The sequence below is a fragment of the Schistocerca cancellata genome, chromosome 4 (genome assembly GCF_023864275.1).
Source record: "Schistocerca cancellata isolate TAMUIC-IGC-003103 chromosome 4, iqSchCanc2.1, whole genome shotgun sequence".
Taxonomy (NCBI): Eukaryota; Metazoa; Arthropoda; class Insecta; order Orthoptera; family Acrididae; genus Schistocerca; species Schistocerca cancellata.
This window is the reverse complement of record NC_064629.1, coordinates 826,884,467-826,903,843: the sequence shown is the minus strand read 5'-3', so window position 1 is coordinate 826,903,843 and position 19,377 is coordinate 826,884,467. Positions and strand designations below refer to the sequence as shown.

The following is a 19,377-nucleotide window of genomic DNA, read 5'->3' as shown; positions in this document are numbered from 1 at the left end:
AAAATAGGTTTGTGTAATCATGATCTTACAAAACTGTGTCTGTAAAAATCTTTGGGAAAGAAACATGCACTACTTAGTTCACAAAACATTTAAATTGTCGGACAAAACAAAAATTTATACACTAATACTCTGCATTCCATGGAGGGTGCTGGACCACCTACAAGCTGAATGGTAAATTATTGATCTGAAAGGAAGCCACAATATTGTGTCACATATTGGCATGCAGGAAACAGACATTTGCAGCCTCCATGTTTTGGCCCTTGTTAAAAACTTTAGACATCATCTGGTGAGAGTGCTAGATATTTTTCAGCATTGGGAAGTTGTATAGGGGCATGTTCAGCATTCATCACAAATTACTATCCATTCCAGAAAAGTATGATCTACTACCATGTTATTGTTTATGTAGCCAAGAAATGTCATTGCTCTCCGGTGCTCGTGGTTGTTTATCAGGTTCTTTGGCGTGCAGTTGACACTGACTCGTGCAAAATTCTGTTACCCATGTCCTTTATTTTACACTTTAGCATAGAGATTATGGAATCTCTCTGTAAATGTTCCCGTGTTATTGGTCTACCTGCATCACATCTCAGACATTTGTCAGTATCGTCGTATTTACTAGTGATACAAAATGATGCTCAACAAAAAGACCGACATTGCCAACACCTGTGCCGACAGGCTGGCCAAACAGGCTATGCGGAAACCACTTCTGGAGATGGGCATCTCTGAACCTGACCTGCATTCTGACTTATGCCGCAGAGTTTTTTGGCTTTGCGAGACGGAATGGCATAACAGTACGCACAACAGACTGCGTGTCATTAAGGAGACTGCGAATGTGTGGAAGTCTTCCATGCGAGCCCCTCGGAAGGAATCAGTTGTCCTCTGCTGGCTCCACATTGGCCACACTCGGGTGACCCACGGTTACCTCTTGCGCTGTGAAGACCTGTCTCAGTGTCAGTGCAGTGCCTGGTTGACAGTGGCCCGATTCTAGTGCACTGTCCCACTTTGACTCCCCAGCAACGAAATCTTGGGTTACCGGACTAGTTGCCGCTCATTTTATCTGACAACGCATCATTGGCTGATTTAGTTTTACGTTTTATTCGTGAGGGTGGATTTTATCATTTGATTTAAGTTTTAGTGCATGTCCTTTGTCCCTCTGTGTCCTCCACTCTAGTGCTTTTAGGGTGGAGGTTTTAATGTGTTGCAGAGTGGCTGGCTTTTCCTTTTTATTCTCGTGGTCAGCCAGCCACTGTAATCTTGTTTCTTGTTTTACTCTTTTCTGTTTCTAGCGTCTCTGTGTTTTATTCTTGTCCTCTTTTGGTCTGTTTAGTGTTTGTTGCATTTCCTTCATTCTTGTGATTTTGCCTTTCTTTCCGTTTTGTGTTATATGTCTCGTCTGTTTTATTCTCGCACTTGTGGCATTGTTTTCTTAGGAGCGAGGGAATGATGACCTTGTAGTTTGGTCCCTTCCCCCCTCTTTTAAACCAAGCAACCAACAACACCTAAAGACATGTACAACGTGGAGATGTTGGTATGATCTTAGGCACCTTCCACATTCGAAGCATTTCAGTCCAAATTCCGTTAAGACTATGTGCTTTCACTCACAAAAACAAACTACAGCTTGTTGGTCATCCTGTGTAGAAGACCTTACCACATACTCCATCCTTGGCCATTACCTCATTCTCTTGCATTCAGGGTGATCCTACACCTCTAACTCATGATACCTACCATAAGATACTGAAACTACTTGTTTCTTAACTCCCAGATCTCTTATCGTAGTAATACAGAAAAAAGGAAGAGTTGCATACAGGTTTCCATTCTGCTCTTGCAGTTACGTGATAGGCATTGAAAACATATGATATTCGGGTGGATTTGGGTATTTCTGGTGTCAGAACAGAAATGTATTTTTTCTACATCACAACAGTCTCCCTCTCTGGCTGTGTGGGTGGTTGGATTAGAGAGAGAGAGTGTGTGTGTCTCTGTATATATTATTATTATTATTATTATTATTATTATTATTATTTTCTGCACGATGCAATTTTAGCTGTGGAGATATTTTCGAGTGAATGAAATACATTTCAAGTATAACATGGTAAAAATGCGAAATGCAAAACAACTATTGATGTTTAGTTGAAAGAACAAAAAGAAGACTGGCATGGTATAACCCATCAAATGGGCGTTCTTGAGCTACAGTGTAGGTTTTCATCATGTCAGACAAAGGTAACAAATGTAAGGGATTGGCCTAACATCAAATAAAAATTAAGCATAAATTTAATAGAATTAAAAATAGTGGGCATAAGGTAAAGGAGAAAGTCAAATATTAAAACATTTACCATATTACCAGACTTTACAATTAAAAACATGAGACCAAGTGTTGAGCAGCAGTGGTGCTATGTAACACTTGGGACTGTAAGAGTGTGTATGGGACGTAGAGTGGACAACTTGCGGCCAGAAATAAATTGAAGCAGCAACATTTACTCTGTGTTACTCAGAAAATGTTACAAAAGTATTTGTTAACATATGAAGGCGACAGGGCAGTGTATGAATAGCAGGGACGGAAGAGAGAATTAGCTTCCCCACCCCCTGCAGTTAGGGTTCGTAGGGAGGTCACACCTACATTTCTCTTAACATAGAAATAACACAGTATTATAATTACTAAATGTTAAAATAAAATATTAAATGTGATAATATTTTTGTGACAATTTTGTTTTGCACATTATACTACAATAGTACAAGATAAGCCTGTGAACAGTTTCGTGTCTTCTTCCTCCACAGCAACAGCAATGACGGAACTTCTGGATATAACAGTAATCAATAATAGTTAAATCTGACAATATTTTCTTGACTATTTTTTTTCCATCACACTTTGCTAAAATAGATGAAAGATAAGTCCACATACATTGTCCTATCTTCATCCTTAACAGCTTTGGCATTGAAAGAACATTTAGATAAAACATGAACCCAGTAGTACTTAAATTGTACTCAAACTCTGCTATGTATCACATGAGGCAAGGCAAAGAGTGACATGAGGAATCATTCGGAGGACTCCATTGAAAGCTGTATGGCATGTCACGTAGAGGCAAGTCTTGTACCTTGAGAATGCAGGGGCAAGTCTTGTACCTTGAGAATACAGTATTTAAAACACTCACATAATTCTGCACAACTTAACAGGTGCCTGATTCATGATAGAGAACTAGCCCCTGCCATTATACTGGATGTGTCTCATAAGTCGTCAGACATATTTTCTCTGGTGTTTCAGCAGATTTTTCAGTTTGGTTTTTGTGGTGTGTAGTTGGAGTCAGCCCAGCCAGTTATTGTTCATCAAGTCTTTCATGCGACACCCTGTGTCAACAGAAAGTGTCAGTTTTTTTACCCGATATGAACACAATGATAAGTCAAGCAGAATTTTACCTGTTTGATAGAGAAATCCCAAATTAGTGTAGTGTGATATTTCTTTCATTGATCTATATTAACAGGGACAGTAAAACACAAATAATATCCAGTACTCCAGCAAAGTGTCGCGTCCCACCCTGGCCCACGCTGACTGCTACCGCCAAGCAGTAGTGCTGCTCAGTTGCTGCTGGAGTACTATTTATTCTTCATATTTCATTGTCCCTATTAATAAATATTGATAAAACAGTATTGTGCTATGCTAATTTGAGACTGCTCTATCGAATGGGCGCATAGAATTCCACTTTAAAAATAAATTTGTTCATAATGGGAAACAAACTGATGCTTTCCCTCGACACTGAGCATTGTATGAAAGATGTGATGAGTAGGATTCATTTTTGGGGCCGAACCGAGCTACAAATTACAAAAACGATATTGCAAATATCTGCCAAAGCTCCAGGGAAAATATGCCTGACTTGTAAGGGTGTGTGTGTGTGTGTGTGTGTGTGTGTGTGTGTGTGTGTGTGTGTGTGTGTAAAGTTACAGTTTCAAAATGCTGTATAAAGAGAACCACTGCTCAAAATGATGTCAAGTTCGAACAGCGTTGTATTCACGCCCGGGGAAACATCATGCTAAAAAAAAAAAAAGAAAAAAGGGGTAATGAAAATTTAACCAATAGGTAGTGTGTGTACGAGACGCCAAACATGACTGTCTCCATAAAGGTTCACACACTGCTGATAAAGCTTTTACAAGAACAGTGGCTATGTGCTAGTGGCTGTGCAGAAGTTCAGGACAACCAAGGGCATGAGAAAAGGCTTTAGTCCGATGTCTGCTAAGGGTCTGGCGAAAATAATTACAGAATTCGAAATGCAAGTTCTTTTGAAGTGTAATGTTGCAGAAGGAGAAAAGAATTGATCTGACATCAGTTAAAGATGTGGTCACACTGTTGCAGGAGAAGTTGAGCAGCGGTGTGGTTTACGTGGTTTGCCTGAATGTCAAGAATGTCGGAGATGCCTGGGAGCACGCCACATAAAATCGTGCGAAAAATCCTGTATTGCTATCCATACAGAATCATTCATGTTCAGGAGCTGCTTTTTGCTGACCTGTCAGCAAGACAAACATTTGCTCTGGAATTTTTTGCTCACATGGAAGCGGACGGTGAATGGCCATGAAGCGGATAGTGAATGGCCATGGAACATGCTGTGGACAAATAATGCCCCTTTCTAGGAGATGAGTCCTGCGGGTCCTGTTACCTGTACCATCATGAGTAAACACTATGAGCGTCTTTTGCACACTGACAACGTTCAAATCATTCAACAGACTGGTTCTGTAGGTAGGATTGTTTTTCTGTTCAATGGCACTCTTCCAAACATTGTACAGCCAGTGAAGTGGCTGCTGAAGAGGAATTTTGGAAATGCTAGAATTATCAGCCATCGTTTCCCTACAGTCTGGCCGTCCAGATAATCTGATATTGATCCGTGTGACTTCTGGATGTGGCGTTATGTGAAAAGATGTTGTGATCAGCTCTCCAGTTACGAACATAGCTGAACTGAAAGTACGCATTGTGCAACGCATTCTATACATTACCCCAGAGACACTCTGTTCTGTTGTGGAACATGCTGTTTCTCGATTTCAGCTTGTGGCAGAAAATCATGGACAGCATATTGAACATGTCTTGCACCAGTGCCGTGACAATTAGAAACCAGTGTCATTTTGCAGTGAACTTCTGCACAGCCACTAGCACATAGCCACTGTTCTTGTAAAAGCTTTATCAGCAGTGTGTGAACCTTTATGGAGACAGTCATGTTTGGCGTCTCGTACATACACTATCTATTGGTTAAATTTTCATTACCTTTTTTTTTAGCATGATGTTTCCCCGGGCGTGAATACGACGCTGTTCGAACTTGACATCATTTTCATCATTTTGAGCAGTGGTTCTCTTTATACAGCATTTTGAAACTGTAACTTTACACACACACACACACACACACACACACACACCCCTTACAAGTCAGGCATATTTTCCCTGGAGCTTTGGCAGATATTTGCAATATAGTTTTTGTAATTTGTAGCTCGATTCAGCCCCAAAAATGAATACTACTCATCACATCTTTCATACAATGCTCAGTGTCGAGGGAAAGCATCAGTTTGTTTCCCATTATGAACAAATTTATTTTTAAAGTGGAATTCTAAGTGCCCATTCGATAGAGCAGTCTCAAATTAGCATAGCACAAAATGACACTGCAGTTTTTGGTGCCAAGACAGTTAAATACTGATATTATTTTAGCTTTTACATGTTTTTTTGGTATCAGGAAAATTAAAAAATCGATTTTTCCTATTTAATGTGGTGCGACTTTGTCTTGGTAGATGGACTTACCTAACTAACTGTGCCATGACTGTTGACTGATGAACTTGTGCAGTCATGTACACTGAACAGTATGGGTATATTATGAGCAATTCAAACCATAGCTATTGTATTGTGATTCATCTCTCACTTCTAGCTGATTCCATTTTACGTTAATGGGCTTACAGCACCATCTATTGCTAAAATTTTCATTAAATTATTTTTGTTCCATGATGTTTCTCCCTCTGTCAATAATTTGTTGCTCAAAATATCATTCAGACCAGTTGTTCTCTTCCTACAGCATTTTGGAACTGGAACTTTAATTATGGACACACACACACACACACACACACACACAGTGTGTATCATAAATAATGGTGTGAACACATGCAGTTGAAAGTACATGATACTAGAAGCAAAAAGTCAAAAATTATTAGAGATACTTTGATAGAAGTGCAAGTGTTTTGAATGAACAGGACAACAGTTACATGGCTGTACTCATAGTTAAGGGAGGTTTTCAAAGTGTCGTTCATGTACTAGAATGCAGGGCTGTACCAGTCGCTACAATAAGTTTCGAATCCTTTCAAACATGCCGAGACCAGTTTGAAGTTCTTGATAATCATTGACAAGTCTTCTCCAATTCTCCAACCATTTTGACTGGAATGATAGATGTACATTACAATTTTAAGGTGGCCCTAAATGCAGAAATCATGGGGTTCAGCTCAGCTGATCTTGTGTGTAGGCCACGGTACAGGTCCTCCCCCAAATCATCTTTTGTCATATTGGCATGTTAGATATCATCTCGTCATAGCAGCAAAATGTGCCGGTGCTCCATCATGTGTGTGCCACATCCTCTGCCGTTGCTCTAAGGGAACATCATCAAGCAATCTAGCAAGATGATGCCACAGAAGCCGAAGGTAATTCTGTCCATTGGGTTTGTTTGGTAACATGTACAGATCAATAAGACAATCAGCTGTACTCCATTCATCGTAAGAATAAATTTCATGTAAACATTACACTATGTATTCTTCCACATTTGCTGGAACCTCATTGGATTTTGTTTCACGTGGAATGAAAGCCAAGCTGTAGCGAATACCGTCAAGTACGGTAATGAGGATATGTTTTATGCTGTGCGTTATGTGTACATAGACTCAGCGATAGTATTGGGCAACAGCTTTACCAGCGCATTTAACTTGGACACCACCAGCCAGGCAAGTGACCCAACTAATCTGCAATGATGTGAACAGTTGTAGTAAATACATAAAAAGCAACGAGCAGAGAATAATATAGCTTTGAATGTCACTTAATTTTTAAATAAAAGGAAAAAATACATGGTAAAACTCAGATTATATGCTTCTCTGGTGACCAGACAGAAAACATAACATGCTCTTGATCTTAGGTAACATGTTATTGTAATTAGAAACAAAGAGTTATGAAAATTCCTGATTTTAAGAAGGGGTAATTTTTCTGTATCGGCTATATGTGGCATAAAAATGCACTGCTGTGATTATTCCATCTAATTAAATATTGAAGCCACTGAAGGTATTACAGGTGGTCGTCTGGTAATCTTTGAACTGCTTCCATATCAGACTCCGAGGAATACATTACAATACTACCACGTTGGTAACAGGGCAATCAGCAACAGAATCCCAAGCCACATTTCCTCCTCCTCTTTTATGATGTGTTGTTCTGCATTTTCACAAAGCTTCGTGCATTAGTTCCTGTACATTTGGCAGCTTAGATGTCTTATTATTTCTCATGACAAATCCTTTAAGTTGGCTCCAGATCAATTTTGTTGGGTTCAGATTGCAGTGTTAAGGAGACAACTGTAAAACGCAGCATTTATATAGTGTACTCGACACTGTGAAAATTATTGTTTTCCATGTTTCTGTAACGCTTTTCACTGTGGCTCGTGCGAGACCACAGCTGTCCTAGAAACCAGTGGGCATATTCTAACAAAGAGTATCTGATTTTTCATTTTCTCAAAAAAATTCAATTGTGTAATTTTTCTAAACTTCAAAATCTTTAACAATCTTTTATAAAGTATCAGTAATTAAGAATGTGTATTTGGAATGAAAAAACAGAATTTTGCGTGTGATATGTAATTAGAAACTACAAGACCTGCATTTTTCTTGAAAAAAAAAATTATGGTTAAGTAGGAGTTAATTACCATACATTTGATAAATTTCATATTTAAATGATTAAGGTATTAAAAAAAAAATTATAGAACACAACAGGCCTCAAACCGTCACCCACCAGCACACTCGTTTGTAAATCTGCCACGCTTACACTTATGCCATGAAGATAATTAAAATACTCTTCCTTATATTTGTTACATATTCTTGAAAGCAGTCAGAGCTGGTTTTTTTCTCTGTAATCTTGTGAAAAACAGTAACAACAACTTGTTTCTAGCAATTAACAGTGTTTCGTGCGCGTATTTCACTACGAAGTAGGAAGCAATCTCATCCATTTTTGCAGTACATTTGAACAGCGAGACGACTGGAGCACAAGTAGCGCTTACGGAGACTGTGACTGTACACGATTTTAGAAATAAAAATTATGTAGCTAAAGTATGATTAATAAAAACATTGATGGCTGTTAATACATTAGAATGTCTTAAAGTTTCATTTACAGTGACATAGTAATAAGATATCTAATACATAACTTGGACCTGCTTCCAAGAGCGGAACACCACCAGTGTATGAGGGTTATGACTGCTGACTGATCATCATGTTTGTGTTTGTTTACATCAGGTTTATTCTTACGGTGAACAGATTATAATACCCCTAACCACACGTACAGTGAGTAACATCACTGATGTAGAGACTAGTGCACAACATGTAGGTTGAAGCCTAGATGATTCCAAAAATGAGAATTGTGATTACTAAACATACCGTCATGAGTACCTTGCTTCATCTGTAAATTAAATGTAATTATCAAACATAGGGTTGCCTGCAGCTTATTGCATCTACTGACAAAATGTAAGTCTAGGATTAAAGTGCAAGTCACTAACAAGGGAAGCTCCCCATTGTATCCCCCTCAGATTTAGTGGCAAGTTGGTCCATTGGATAGCCGATCAAAAACTGAACACAGATCAAGCATGAAAATAGGAAGAAAGTCTACTAAACTGTGGAAAAAAGAAAAAAAAAAACTGGAACAGCTAATGGTCCAAATTTAATATCTGCAATATTGAGCAATTATTGTGTGATCACAGTGTTGGATTGTGAAGCGGAAGATCGAGGTTCAAATCTCACTCAGTCCAATATGTTTCTTTTTTCATAAAATTATGAACTTTCCGTCCAGTCATTGATGTGTCTGTTGGCTGTATTCAAATTTGTGTGTGTGTCGTAGTGTAATGTCTGTCTGTATCACAGAATATCAGTCATGTGGTAAGAATGTATTACCATTGCAAGTAAAAGTGATGAATAGTGACAGCAAGCAAGATGATGCATAGACCTCTCAGGAGATGAAAACAAAAAATAAACAGGTGTGAATTATGTTACAATGAAGGAATTCAAGAGTCTAAACTCCCAACTCCCAAAATGGAATGAAAGAGTATAACATGTAGTGCATGTGTAGAACAAGTAGGAGGTACATACTTCTGGAGGTTTGTTTGTTACATGTCACTGTTGCAAACTGTCACTATGCCAAGACACATACAAATTTGAACAGAGCCAGCAGACACATAAATGACCAGACGGAAAGTTCGTAATTTTGTGTGTTTGTGTGTGTGTGCGTGTGGGGGGGGGGGGGGAGGGGGGGGATTGGATCAAGTGAGATTTGAACCCAGATCTCCCTTTCACTGCTTCTGTTTTTCTTCTTTTTTCCACAGTTCAGTATGCCTTCTTCCTGTTTTCATGCTTGATCTGTTTTTAGTTTTTGATGGGCTATCCAATGGGCCAACTTACCATTAAATCTGAGGGGGTTGTGATGGGGTGTTTCCATTGTATGATGCTAAATTCATTGTAGGTGATACAGGTACATTGCATTATTTCCCAAACACTACTGTGACTCATCCCAGGAGTGAGTGTCAAGTCTCCTTGTCGAGATTCCTGGAGAGTATTCGTGCAGGCCTGCATGTTTGCAGTATGTGCAAAGTCCCCAGTTCAGTCTCTCTGAGGCACTGATGGACCCTCATAAACATTCGACTCTCGGGGTGCCTTTGGGCAGGGTATGCTTCTTGGCACAAGCATACAGCATGCAGCCTCCTGTGCATTGCCATTAGTCCCACCATGCATGAAATGCATATCTGCATACTCGTTACTGTAATGTTCACAAACACTTCCACAACACAACTGAACATTTTTGCAAACAACTAACAGGAGTGGCACTCTGTGTATTGTACAGTCATATCCACTTTGTTTGCCACTCTATGTGTTGAGAATGAAAAAGAAAACCACACAACGGTCTGGTGTGTGGTGTTTACATAGAATCTTGTCAGTAGTGGCTACTAACCACAAATTCACAGTTATATCGCAAATGGTTCATTTGCAGACCTATGTTTACTGGGACTTGTTTGCTTAGAGTATCATGTACTTTCGTCTGTATGCGTTGCCACCATTAATTTTGATAACTCTGTGTATTTTTGTTTACCTTTAATTGGGTATCCGAATTTTTTACTTTGATGCTGCTGTTACGGAGAGCGATTGTTTTTGTGTGTGTGTGTGTGTGTGTGTGTGTGTTTCATTACATTATAGGCCTAACGTCATTATATATTGATTTTTAAATATATTATACACAATTATTAAAGTGACTGAGTCATCGTATATTTTTATCCAGAGGTTCTTTCATTGCTTCTCTCTAAACTGTATGTACAGAAGAAGGAAATACTAGTGTTTGTTTCTGTTTCTACCTTCATATATTGCACTATGTCATCTTTGGAGGTCAACAAAAATTGTTGTAATGTATTAGAGTGATACACAGTGTGTATTGTAGCTCTGAGGTTTATATCCTACCAGTGGTCCACAAGGTGGTGTACTTAGTTCAGTATGCTCTTACACTCATAAGTGGTGTGCTACTTCACTGCTATTCAAGAAACACTAGGTGTTATGCTTGTAATTGTAAAATTTGGTAATGTGGGAAAATGTTTTGTCGTATGATGTTCTCATTTATTGTATGCCTACCATTTTTAATTCTAAATAACTTATGCTAAATTTTATTGTATAATCAGCTTATCATCATTGTGTGACTTAATGAATACCTTGACTGTATCCCAAGTATTACTTACTGGGTTATACTTTGTATGTCTTCTGTTTACTCCTTTGACTAAACAACCAATGATTGTTTTGTATTTTATATTTTAACTGTGTTATGACCTATATCACGTTTGAAGTATACAGTATGAATGTGAAGCAGTGGAATATTTTAATCCAATCAATGACAGACTGTACAGGTAACATTGTTCAGAAAATTTGTGCTAGCTGTACGCAGTATTTCGAGTAAAGTTTTATTAGGTAACCAAATCTCCATTGAGCTTACTGCATTTGGTGGGATGTGATTCCAATTATTTTATACATTCAGAAGAGAAATTGGTGTATTGCTTTAGTGTAATACGTTACAGATAACATATTGACTCATCAGAGACCTTATCTCTTGAATTCATATTTTGGACTTGGACAACAGCACAGCAAAACATAAGATGGCTCCAAATTTGGGGAATTGGATGAGTAGAGAACTAGTTCAAAACCCAGGTCGTACACTATTGCCAGCCAATGTGCAAGCAGGTGCAAAAATGTTTTTTGTACGCTACAATAATATCTGTTGTTTGTGCTTAAAAAAAAGTACAGACAGTCTCATAATTTTGGGAAAAGCCAGTGTTTATTAATGAAAAGGTAATCAGTCACATCAACACCTTGTGAGTTCCAAAACAGACAGAATGAGTTTTCTAAAAAAGAATGATTTTTTAAATGCATTTTCACTTTCATCAGTTGACTGTTGATGTGTCTGATTGCTATAATTCTGGATTTGTGTTTTTCTTACAGTCACATAACAATACTTTGGATTATATTTCCAATTTTTCAAATGTGACTTTGGGATGTCCATCTTAGAGTGTTCTTGTTTTTGACCATTTTGTTTGAAGAAAACTATTTTGTGCATCTGGCATGTCCAAAATCTGCAGTGTTCATAGTACCTTTGTAATGCCTTTGCCTGTTAATGAATAGCCTCAAGTGTTGTTGCTAAGTCTCCAGGAGCTTCCTCAACACAGTTTGTATCTGGTTTGCAGCCCATCTTTGTAAATAAAAAAATGTTTATTGTTGAAGAAGATAGCAAGAACAGTCAACTTGGTTGCATTGTGTTGACAAAACTAGTTGTTAAATAAATTAAGTCATTTGCAGCTTCTCAACAGTCATGTCTTCTTTTTTCAAGTTACAAGAGTCAGTTGTACCTAATGATGCTGGCAATGAAAATTCCTTCTAATTCATTTGCATTATGGATTTTCCCCACTCAGTGTTGTGTAGCAGTAATTTTATTTTTATTAATTCTGAACAGAAGACACCCTAGCCAGTATATTGTCCTTGTATTTTCATTTTATTCTAATGAGAGTCCTACAGTAACATTTTTCATAATGATTTTCAGCTCAGTACAAGAGAAGAAGAAACAGAGAATAAAAAATATATAACTAGACAAAATCCTCACGTTAACTGCTGACACTAATACTATTGCCATGCAGTTCAGTGCCCATGACAGAAAAGCTGTCACACGCCATAAGGGACTTTTAGTGTAACACACACACACACACACAAAGTGTAAAATGGAAGAAATGTATGACTAGGAAAGGGATGCATGAATATTATAAACTATATCCCACTTGGAACTTCCATTATTAACAATAAATGCAGTAGTAACATGATGAAGATAGACAAATTAATGAACATTACAGTTATTTATGTTATTATGTTCTGTGATTCCACAGTGTTGTTTGTAATTTATATTAAACCACAAATGCCTTTTTTTTTGCAGGGAAAGTATGCCCAGCCATTTTAAAGTGAAGGAATACTGTCCATTAGTTTTTCGGAATCTCAGGGAAAGGTTTGGCATCGATGATGTCGACTACAAGGAATCAATGACACGGTATGCAGATATGCACTTGAAGGTTTATTATTAACATTTTTTTTGTCTTATATCTTGATTCTGAAGGTGTGTGGAAGAGCAGATGTCATAGTGTAGCTTCTGTTGTGCATATGATTGTCAGCAGACTCATTGCAGGGGTCAGTTGCGTAAGATTTGCTTTTTGGAGATGTTTCCACTTATTCTTCAAATTGTTCAGGTATATATTACTCTTAAATAAAATGCATGTGTATGTTCATAGTTTTAACATATTTCAAGTTACATTCTCACACAAAAACAGTTTTTCACTAAAATCACTATTTTTTCATAATTTTTGTAACAGTCTTTGAACTTACTATTAATAGAGTTCAAGAAGTAAGTAAGATGTTCTTCGAGCTGTCTTTTGTCAAGAGTAATTATGAAGGAGTTTCGTCAATGTTTCCTTTCACATATAATATTGTAACTTACTCGCTGTTTAATATTGTGTGGTAAATGTACTTAAATAAATCTGTTTATATCCTGTTTCTGTCCAATTAAAATTAAAAACTCTCATGACCATGTGACTATCAAAGAACTATTATCAGTATTCATAATCAGATGGTCTTTAAAAAACAATAATAATGAGTAAAAGACTAGTTAAAAGGAACTTCTGCAAATTTAAACTAATTTTGTATTGTTAAATAAAAGATGTGAAAAATAAACTGAAATAATATAGTGTATAGAAAATTCCGATGTAAGTCGTACATTTTGAATTGCTACTTTTTTTCTCATCTTATGGAGGCTTTGAAAATAGTGGTAACAGCTACGAGGTATGTTTTTTAAGCTAATTCCATTTTTATACTAAGCAAAAAAGGCATGTGAACTTAAAACAGTTTTATTATTACATGAAAGCAAAGTCAATAATTTACTTCTTAACATAATTTCTGTCAATATGAAGGCACTTTTCCTAACTACAAACAACAAACATGTGAATTCCATGATCATAAAAATCTGCTGCCTAATGTGCCATCCACTGCTTTTGATGGCATTGTCATTGTCATGGTGCTGACCACATAAATGGGGAAATATGAGGAAATGCATTAGATAAGAATGCCATTGTAAAGCGTCTGTTTTCTTGAACTTTTGCATCAACCTTCTGCACGAAGCCCTCAGTAATGACAGATCATTGTCCGGTTTGAACTTCTTCATGAACATTATTAAGGCTACCTCTAAACATTCTAACTCATCTTCTTACCATTCCATCACTCACAGCAATTTTTGCATAAATGTCACTAATCTGATAAAGAATTTTGATTGTTTCCAAATCTTTTGCACACTGAAGAGTCCAGATACTTGAAAATGGCCTACGACAAAAATAGTACAGTAGTGCAACAAATAAAGTAAAACTGACAATTGCTGGAATGCAGTCATTTAAACATTTCAGGGTGTTGGTTTCAACTTAGTGTGGTTTCTGTGGAACATCCAAGTTGTTAGAGAGAGTTCTCAGTTATGACAACTGGGAAAAACCTTGAGGTCTGCATTAACATAGAATGCAAGTGCTATGCTCACAGTACAATATAATTTGAAAGAAATAGCTCCAATAGAATGTGTTCTTAAGTCTTATGTTAACGGAAGTGGGACAGATTTGAGGTTCTCCACTGTGAGAACTGTTTGAATTGTCTTGCTTAAATCCTTGTCGCTATGTGTGTATATTAGTAAATAAGATGACATAGAGATTTACTCATATGAATATTGAAATATTCAGGTTAGAGTGTCTCAGAATTAACATAGTTGGTTACAAGCTATGCTTGGAAAATATTTATTGAAAACTTCGAAACAGGCAGTGATGTGACCACCTATTTGTGGACGAACAGCTTATTTTATTTTGTGGCAAGTGTGGCATAGAACATTACATGCTACAAAATACAGGGAAACATTGTCTGAAGATATTTTGGAATTATAATTTTAAAAATACGTGTGACATTAGACAAGAATCTTACGCAGTGTCAGAAGCTTCCATTCCAGTCTCAGTAAAACTTCATTTGCATTTCTTCAGTGTAATTATCTGATATGCTCCAGTTAAATCAAAAGTGTTGATCTTTATTTCTTTAATTAATGCATTGTTAAATTCTATTATACTTTTTGTCCTCCAATTGTATCATAGTAGTTGCAATTATAGACAGACTTATTACTCACTCTTTTAAGACAACGGCTTACAGGCAAGATATCTTTCTTTTCTCATTCATTGCATTGCACTGGCAAGCATTCATTGTTAAGTGTGGTAGATTTACCAAAAAAATCCATTTCAGATCCTGTTGCAGGAAAAGTGTGAAGCAGGTTTGATGCGATGCACATCTTGCGTGATCAGAACTTGGGATGCAGCACAACGAGGGTTCACTTTCACCTGAGAACTATATTAAAGTAAGCATTGGGAAAAAAGTCAACCAGTCTGTAGTCAGTGGCATTGACATGACTGTGTACATTATAATACAAGGGAAAAAGTGTCCACAGCCTGTTCAGTAGTGTTGAAGTTACTAGAGGCTGTGCTGCTGAAAAAGAGAAGCACACCTGAGTGCAGCCTTAATTATTATCTATAACATTGTGTTTCCTTGTAATGTGTCTGTCACCACTTGCCCTAATTATGGTTTAACTAATGCAAGAAGTATATTTGAAGAATGAGCATCAATTATTTTTGAAAAAGGGAATATTATTACTGTGAAGTAGGCAGAAATTAGTGTATACAATATAATACATTAGTCTCTTCAGCATACGAATATCATAAATAACTCCAGATTTATTTTATTTGTTGTTACTGGTAATGGAAACAATGTTAGACTGTATTTTAGTAAGAATATAGAAATTCTGTCGTGCTTCGTAACATTTCTACCATTACACATCATACATTGGAAACAACTAATGTGAAATTTTGATGTCTTATTGTTTTATGTGAAAAGCTTAAAGTAGTCTTAGCCACAGGTGAGGCTGTACAGATCAGTCTCTTGCCATTACAGTTATATTTTGTGAAAAGCACACAATTAAGGGGTTCAATTTTTTTATAAATCATAAAAGTTCATTTTTCATTTGACATTGTCACTCTGAGAAGTAGATCGAATGAAGTCCTAGCAGGACTTAGTTGCTTTTGCACTTAGTTCAGATACAGGATACATGCTCATTTTTTGGCTGTCATTGGAATGAGCTATTATATACCATTTTACTTTAATGATATTTGCATTTCAATCGAAAATCAGTATTAGAAGTGTAGTCTAAGGGATTAAATGCTAGAAAAAGTACCTGCCAAATGTAAGTTAATGAGATTTTGCGAATTTTATCTCGCATATAGGGACCTTTTGTAGACATCACATTATAAGGGTTATCAAATGAGAAATTAAAAATATTGGTGCTTTCCTGCATATGATGAAATTCCGAATTTATATCGACAGCTGCTGGAATATAGAGCAATATTATATTCTCAGGCAGAATCTCACACTTCGGTGATAACTCATGGAAAGAAGTTTCGTAATTTCAGGAAAACAAAGAGTACAACATTCTATGTGTATTCGTACTGAAAGTTGATCTTTGGAGGTTACTACGAATGTTAACTTAGATATCCAGTCATATCATATGAATGCTTTAGACAATGAAATTGTCTAAATAGGCTATAGGGATGGTGATGAGCAGTGAGTATGCATCTAAACCTTGAACATTATAGCTCAACTTGCATTTTTCACACACACACACACACACACACACACACACACACACACACACACACACACACACAAAATAGAGAAAGAGCAAGGGGAGGGGATTGACATACAAGGATCAATGAGTGGAGTGTAGTTAGCAAGAGCATAAACAGTTACAAAATGAGGCAGAAGCCACTCTTCTCTGGGCTTAAATAGAATGACGTGATGTTCCTGTGTGGTGGTGCTGGGCCATAATTGGTTGTACTGCTCTTGATGAATGGCTGTCAACGATGTCTGAAAGTGTGCCTCCTGGTAATTGAGCTTAGCCCGCCATGCACCAACGCACGACGGATGATGCCTCTCGTTAAGCTGAACTTTGGTGCATGGTGAGGTGCCAGCATGATTGAGATGGTAACTGCAAGTTACCACATTCCACTTCTTTTGCTGAGGCATCTGTAAGCTGGTACCACTCCAACATCCCTCCATCGCAGCATGGGATAGTGCTCGGTGCTCAAGAAAGTGATGTCCATGTCTTCTGTGGTGCCACTGGTAGATGCTCTGTGTGTGCTGCAATTAGCTCTGTGTTGGTTTGTGTTGGAGAATAGAGTCAAAAGTGACCTAGGCGGTAATGGCACCACTGCAAGTGAATGTCTGGTGGCACTGACATGGGAACCAGATCTGTGGAGGTGATCAGGGTGGGAAATTGCTCCGGAGGAGCTGTCCTCCTGCTGCTGTGTGGAGCCATCTCCACCCAGGCCTTGACAAACTTGCAGAGAGCTGACAACAAGAACACAGGAGGATGATCAAGGCCTAGTATATGGGAGCAGAATCAGCAGAAGGGCCATTGATGGCGGAGGTGATGCAGGAGGACCAGATGCAGGGAAAGTGGACAATCTCTTACGTGTATGAGGAGTTAGTGGCAGCTGAGGCAGAGGTGATTGGGTTGGCAGGTCACCAACAAGTGTTCCGTCTGCAATGTGAAGATGTTCCTATCATGCTGGCTGCAGATGACTGCCAGAATCCAACGCCCATGGCAACCAAATGTGTGAGCCCTGACCGGAGTTCCAGGCTTGTAGCGCACCGTTGAAGAGGCACTGAGAGGCTATGGTATAAGGAGCAGTAGATTCAGCACTGTTTTTGGCTGGTGGTCATGCAATAGCTCTGCTGGTCTCTTCTCACTGATGGGTGTGGACCTATAGGCACTAAGAAAGTGTGTCAGAGCCTTGTCCATGGGTGCACGTTCCAAATATACACTCCTGGAAATTGAAATAAGAACACCGTGAATTCATTGTCCCAGGAAGGGGAAACTTTATTGACACATTCCTGGGGTCAGATACATCACATGATCACACTGACAGAACCACAGGCACATAGACACAGGCAACAGAGCATGCACAATGTCGGCACTAGTACAGTGTATATCCACCTTTCGCAGCAATGCAGGCTGCTATTCTCCCATGGAGATGATCGTAGAGATGCTGGATATAGTCCTGTGGAACGGCTTGCCATGCCATTTCCACCTGGCGCCTCAGTTGGACCAGCGTTCGTGTTGGACGTGCAGACCGCATGAGACGACGCTTCATCCAGTCCCAAACATGCTCAATGGGGGACAGATCCGGAGATCTTGCTGGCCAGGGTAGTTGACTTACACCTTCTAGAGCACGTTGGGTGGCACGGGATACATGCGGATGTGCATTGTCCTGTTGGAACAGCAAGTTCCCTTGCCGGTCTAGGAATGGTAGAACGATGGGTTCGATGACGGTTTGGATGTACCGTGCACTATTCAGTGTCCCCTCGACGATCACCAGTGGTGTACGGCCAGTGTAGGAGATCGCTCCCCACACCATGATGCCGGGTGTTGGCCCTGTGTGCCTCGGTCGTATGCAATCCTGATTGTGGCGCTCACCTGCACGGCGCTAAACACGCATACGACCATCATTGGCACCAAGGCAGAAGCGACTCTCATCACTGAAGACGACACGTCTCCATTCGTCCCTCCATTCACGCCTGTTGCGACACCACTGGAGGCAGGCTGCACGATGTTGGGGCGTGAGCGGAAGACGGCCTAACGGTGTGCGGGACCGTAGCCCAGCTTCATGGAGACGGTTGCGAATGGTCCTCGCCGATACCCCAGGAGCAACAGTGTCCCTAATTTGCTGGGAAGTGGCGGTGCGGTCCCCTACGGCACTGCGTAGGATCCTACGGTCTTGGCGTGCATCCGTGCGTCGCTGCGGTCCGGTCCCAGGTCGACGGGCACGTGCACCTTCCGCCGACCACTGGCGACAACATCGATGTACTGTGGAGACCTCACGCCCCACGTGTTGAGCAATTCGGCGGTACGTCCACCCGGCCTCCCGCATGCCCACTATACGCCCTCGCTCAAAGTCCGTCAACTGCACATACGGTTCACGTCCACGCTGTTGCGGCATGCTACCAGTGTTAAAGACTGCGATGGAGCTCCGTATGCCACGGCAAACTGGCTGACACTGACGGCGGCGGTGCACAAATGCTGCGCAGCTAGCGCCATTCGACGGTCAACACCGCGGTTCCTGGTGTGTCCGCTGTGCCGTGCGTGTGATCATTGCTTGTACAGCCCTCTCGCAGTGTCCGGAGCAAGTATGGTGGGTCTGACACACCGGTGTCAATGTGTTCTTTTTTCCATTTCCAGGAGTGTATTTCATTATTTGCTTGTGAAAGTGTGAATGAGGCATTCACCTCCCTGTTTGACTGAGGATGGAATCAGAGGGGTACACAAATACAGTGAACACCATGGTGTGCACAAAAATCATGAAAAGGCTGAGAGATGAATTGCGTACTATTGCCAGTTATCAGGGTGCAGTGCAAGCCTTTGATAGAGAAGATCCAAGAGGTAGCCCACGCCATTACCTCTGCTGTGTTGGAGAGCAGTTGACAAAATGTGGAAATCAAGAATCTGGG

The 19,377-nt window shown here is 39.3% G+C and overlaps 1 protein-coding gene across 2 annotated transcripts in view; it reads left to right on the top strand.

The window, feature by feature from the left end:
* Positions 1–19,377, top strand: part of LOC126184873 (phosphatidylinositol 5-phosphate 4-kinase type-2 alpha) — a 100,578-nt gene that overhangs the window by 19,807 nt on the left and 61,394 nt on the right. For both annotated transcript variants that reach the window (XM_049927496.1, XM_049927497.1), the window contains exon 3: positions 12,689–12,799. In XM_049927496.1, coding sequence (XP_049783453.1) covers positions 12,689–12,799 — 111 coding nt within the window. The remainder of the gene's footprint in view (positions 1–12,688; positions 12,800–19,377) is intronic.